General features: G+C 50.4%; 1 protein-coding gene across 1 annotated transcript; it reads right to left on the bottom strand.

Moving 5' to 3' along the window:
* Positions 1 to 1567: 1567 nt before the first annotated feature.
* On the bottom strand, positions 1568 to 3593 carry LOC132407178 (uncharacterized). Its single transcript, XM_059993469.1, has 2 exons — positions 2993 to 3593; positions 1568 to 2674 (listed from the first exon to the last, which is right to left on the bottom strand). The coding sequence occupies exons 1-2, from the start codon at positions 3289 to 3291 to the stop codon at positions 1720 to 1722; spliced, it is 1254 nt and encodes a 417-aa protein (XP_059849452.1). The 5' UTR covers positions 3292 to 3593; the 3' UTR covers positions 1568 to 1719.
* Positions 3594 to 4821: the final 1228 nt, after the last annotated feature.

Below are 4821 nucleotides of genomic sequence, written 5' to 3'. Positions count from 1 at the left end.
TCTTTCAAGCTGTCACCAAGTGTAGCCCATCTTCTTGGTGTCAGCTCCAAGGTCACGTTGCCAGATGTTTTTTGGCTGCCCTCTCTTTTAGAAGTTTGATCAGCTCTATGGCTTCCATGGACTTGTGGCTTTAACCACACAACCTCATATGTCCTCAAGGTGAAGATCCTTCATCTACCAGGGATGAGGTCTATAAAGCTTCTATTGCCATTTCTGTAACTCTGGATTTTCTTTAATAATAGAATAGGGTTGTTTGTCCTGTTCCTAATCCAGTTCCTTTCACAGATGGGCTTGGGACTGTCCATGGCAGAGTTGAAACCAGGTGGAGGAAAGTGGTTAATCAAGGTAACAAACAGGGGGAGAAATTAGGTGTACCCATCTAACATAGGAGAGCAAAAGGAACTCTGGAGATGTTAGTCATTGGAATGTGAAAAATCCGATATCCACACAGTAGTTTGGAAAATATTATTCACTTCTGCATCAGATTTCTAAATGGTCAATTATTCGCACAATTTGCCTTCTTTATTACATTGGTTGCTTGCCAGTCTTTGTGTGAAGTTTTTGATTGATACAAACGTATTTCTTTGCTTTCCTGAAAATGCCTGCAAAAAATGAATCTCGGAGTAGTATATGGTGATATATACTATACATACTCTGATAATAAATTTATTTTGAGTGAACCCATGAACACTACCTCACTATTTTGTTCTTTTTTGCACAATTTGTTTTTTTCATATATTCCTATTGTAATTTATAGTAAATGCTATGTATTGCACTATACTGCTGCTGTAAAACAACAAAAATTATGGCATATGTCAGTAATAATAAACTTGATTCTGGTTCTGGGTAGTGTAAATGGTTAAATGAAATTAATGCAAAAGAATAAAATTCAATGCAACATTAAGTTTTCCTTTATTTTAATTAATTTATTAATTCATATAAATGTTCACATCATTCTGCAAGAATTAAAAGGAATGAAACAATAAAGTACACCATGTTCAACATGAGTGAATCTGCAGATGCTGGAAATAAATAAAAACACAAAATGCTGGCAGAACTCAGCAGGCCAGACAGCATCTATGGGAGGAGATAATAATGACGTTTCAGGCCGAAACCCTTCATGAAACCCTTCAAGGGTTTTGGCCTGAAACATCGTTATTACTTCCTCCCATAGATGCTGTCTGGCCTGCTGACCAATAACATAGGACTGTGAGAAATTGTGAAAATTGGTGATTTACCAGTTTTCACTGCTGAGGCTATGGCTTGCTCTGGCTGTTCCAGGCTTTGTGACTGTGGACTCACTTTCATTCTGAATGCTATTTGCTTACTTTTATAGTTTACATGATTTGTTTGCTTTTCTCTCTGCACATTGGGTTTTTGACAGTATTTTTTAATGGGTTCTTTTGGTTTTTTATTTGTTTTGTGGCTGCCTGCAAGGAGGCAAATCTCAAAGTTGTATAATTGATGCACCATCAATAACTCACACTGAGACGTAGGCGAGATATCGGCTTTTATTGACTGGAAGAAGGAACCAGGAGTGAGTGTCTATCATACAAGGTCCTGGAGACTGAGGCCGATCTTCAGGCCGCAGGTCTCCTTTATACAGGGGCCTGTGGGAGGAGCCACAGGAGCAGTCAGCAGGGGTGTGTCCCGACAGGCACATAGTTCACCACATTCACCCCCCCTTCGTTTGAAAAAGTCCTCATGTAGCGAAGGTTCTTACAAGTCAAGCCGATCAGGCGGTCGAATCTGTCGCTGCGATCTACGTAGCACCGGCTGTGACCGCATAGGTGCCGGCAACATTGGCGATTGCACAGGGGACGGGGGTTGCGCGTGTTCTTGCCCACTAGGCGCCGGTGATCCCTCATGCATGTGCGAGGCGCCTGGTATAAATGCGTACGAAACGCCCGGTATACAAGTGTCGTGAGGAGTCTGTGTAGGGCCTGGTGAGTACGGTGTCACCTCTGGTGCAGGGTTCACAGTTACCGGAGAGCCTTCAGGGTAGTGGTCTGCTGCACCTGCGGGTGCCAGGTCGTGGATGGAGACCGTGTCCTCCCGCCCATCAGGTAAGACCACGTAAGCATACTGGGGGTTCGCATGGAGAAGGTGAACCCTCTCCACCAGCGGGGAGTATTTATTGCTCCTCACATGTTTCCAGAGCAGCACTGGCCCCGGGGACGTCAGCCAAACTGGTAGGGTGGTCCCAGTGACAGACTTCCTGGGAAAAGAGAATAGGCGTTCGTGAGGGGTGGCATTGGTGGACGTACATAACAGAGAGCGGATAGAGTGCAGTGCCTCAGGGAGGACCTCCTGCCATCGAGAGACCGGCAACCCTTTGGACTTAAGGGCTAAAAGTGTGGCCTTCCACACTGTGGCATTCTCCCGCTCTACCTGGCCATTACCCCGGGGATTATAACTCGTGGTCCGACTGGTAGCAATGCCCCTAGCTAGCAAGTACTGGCGCAGCTCCTCACTCATAAAGGAGGACCCTCTATCACTGTGGATATAGCAGGGATACCCGAACAGAGTGAAGAGCTGGCGCAGGGCTTTTATGACGGACGTGGCAGTGGTGTCGGGGCAGGGGATGGCAAAGGGGAACCGTGAGAACTCGTCAATAACACTGAGAAAATAGACATTGCGGTCAGTGGAGGGAAGGGGGCCCTTAAAGTCAACACTCAGGCGTTCAAAAGGGCTGGTGGCCTTGACAAGTTGTGCCGTGTCAGGACAGTAGAAGTGCGGTTTGCACTCGGCACAAATTTGGCAGTCCCTGGTCATCGTCCTGATGTCCTCCAGGGAGTACGGCAGGTTCCGAGCTTTCACAAAATGGTAAAATCGGGTGACCCCCGGATGGCAAAGTTGTGCATGAAGGGCGTACAGCTGGTCGAGCTGTGTGCTAGCACATGTTCCCCGGGATAGGGCATCAGGGGGCTCATTGAGTCTGCCAGGCCGGTACAGGATATCATAGGTGTAGGTGGAGAGTTCTATCCTCCACCGCAAAATCTTATCATTTTTGATCTTGCCCCGCTGTTGGTTGCTGAACAGGAACGCAACCGAGCGCTGGTCGGTCAGCACAGTGAATCTTTTGCCAGCAAGATAGTGCCTCCAGTGCCTAACAGCCTCCACTATGGCCTGGGCTTCTTTCTCCACCGCGGAGTGCCGAATTTCAGAGCCTTGGAGGGTGCGAGAAAAGAATGCTACTGGTCTGCCTTCCTGATTAAGGGTAGCAGCCAGAGCGAAATCGGAGGCATCACACTCCACTTGGAAGGGAGCGGTCTTGTCCACTGCATGCATCGTAGCTTTGGCAATGTCCGCTTTAATGCAGTTGAAGGCCGCGCAGGCCTCAGCAGAGAGGGGAAACGAGGTAGACTTGACCAGGGGGCGAGCCTTGTCTGCGTAATGGGGGACCCATTGGGCGTAATAGGAAAAAAAACCCCAGGCACCGTCTGAGGGCCTTGAGAGTGGTGGGAAGAGGGAGCTCTAACAGGGGGCGCATACGTTCGGGATCAGGCCCAATAACCCCGTTTTCCACGACATACCCAAGTATAGCAAGGCGGGTGGTACCAAAAACACACTTGTCCCTGTTATAAGTAAGGTTCAGAGCTGCGCCCACTTGGAGAAACCGTTGGAGGTTGGCGTCGTGATCTGGCCTGTCATGACCACAGATGGTGATGTTATCCAGATAGGGAAATGTGGCCTGCAGTTGGTACTGGTCCACCATCCGGTCCATTTCCCTCTGGAAGACAGAGACACCATTCGTGACACCGAAAGGGACGCGCAGGAAGTGATAGAGCCGGCCGCCCGCCTCGAAGGCGGTGTAGGGGCGGTCTTCTGGGCAGATGGGGAGCTGGTGATAAGCGGATTTCAGATCTATTGTCGAGTACACCTTATACTGAGCAATCTGGTTGACCATATCCGCGATGCGGGGTAGGGGGTATGCGTCAAGCTGCGTAAACCTATTGATGGTTTGACTATAGTCCACCACCATCCTATTTTTCTGCCCAGTCCGAACAACAACCACCTGGGCCCTCCAAGGGCTTGTGCTCGGCTCAATGATCCCCTCCCTGAGCAGCCGCTGCACCTCCGACTGAATGAAGGCCCGGTCCCCCGCGCTGTACCTCCTGCTTTTGGTTGCCACAGGTTTACAGTCGGGGGTCAGGTTGGCGAACAGCGGTGGGGGAGGGATCTTGAGAGTGGAGAGGCTGCAAGTGTCGGTAGCGCAGCTGTTGGCCTGGTTCTGGATGGGATGTGTGTGTCCGTGTGTGTGTGTGGTCAGTAGCGGGGTATGTGAAGAAGTCCCACAAAACTGAGGATTCTTGACAGTGAGTGGTGGGAGGGGCCCGTCGTATACCATAGTCACACTTTCGAGATGGCTCTGGAAGTCCAGCCCCAATAGCACAGGTGCACACAGATTAGGCATGACCAGCAGTTCAAAGTCCCGATATACTGTGCCTTGCACCACCAAAGTCGCTACACAACCCGCCCGGATGTCTGCGGACTGCGACCCAGAGGCCAAATGGAACCTCCAACTGACCGGCCGCGTTGCAAGTCCGCAGCGTTGCACTGTGTCCGGGTGAATAAAACTCCCAGTGCTGCCCGTGTCAAACAGGCATCCAGTCCAATGCCCCTCCACCTGGATGTCCATCATGGATCTTGCAAGCTGGTGTGGGGCGCTTTGGTCGAGAGTCACAGTGGCCAGAGTTGGATCGCCGTCGGGGTACCCGGTCAGCATCGGAGGGTCGGGGGCGGGGCATGCTGACGCCGACAAAGATGGCCGCTCACATCCGGGGTACCCGGTCAGCATCCGAGGATCGGGGGCGGGGC

Source organism: Hypanus sabinus, chromosome 17 (assembly GCF_030144855.1).
Source record: "Hypanus sabinus isolate sHypSab1 chromosome 17, sHypSab1.hap1, whole genome shotgun sequence".
Classification (NCBI taxonomy): Eukaryota; Metazoa; Chordata; class Chondrichthyes; order Myliobatiformes; family Dasyatidae; genus Hypanus; species Hypanus sabinus.
The sequence above is the reverse complement of the archived record's forward strand: the minus strand, read 5'-3'. Positions and strand labels throughout refer to the sequence as shown.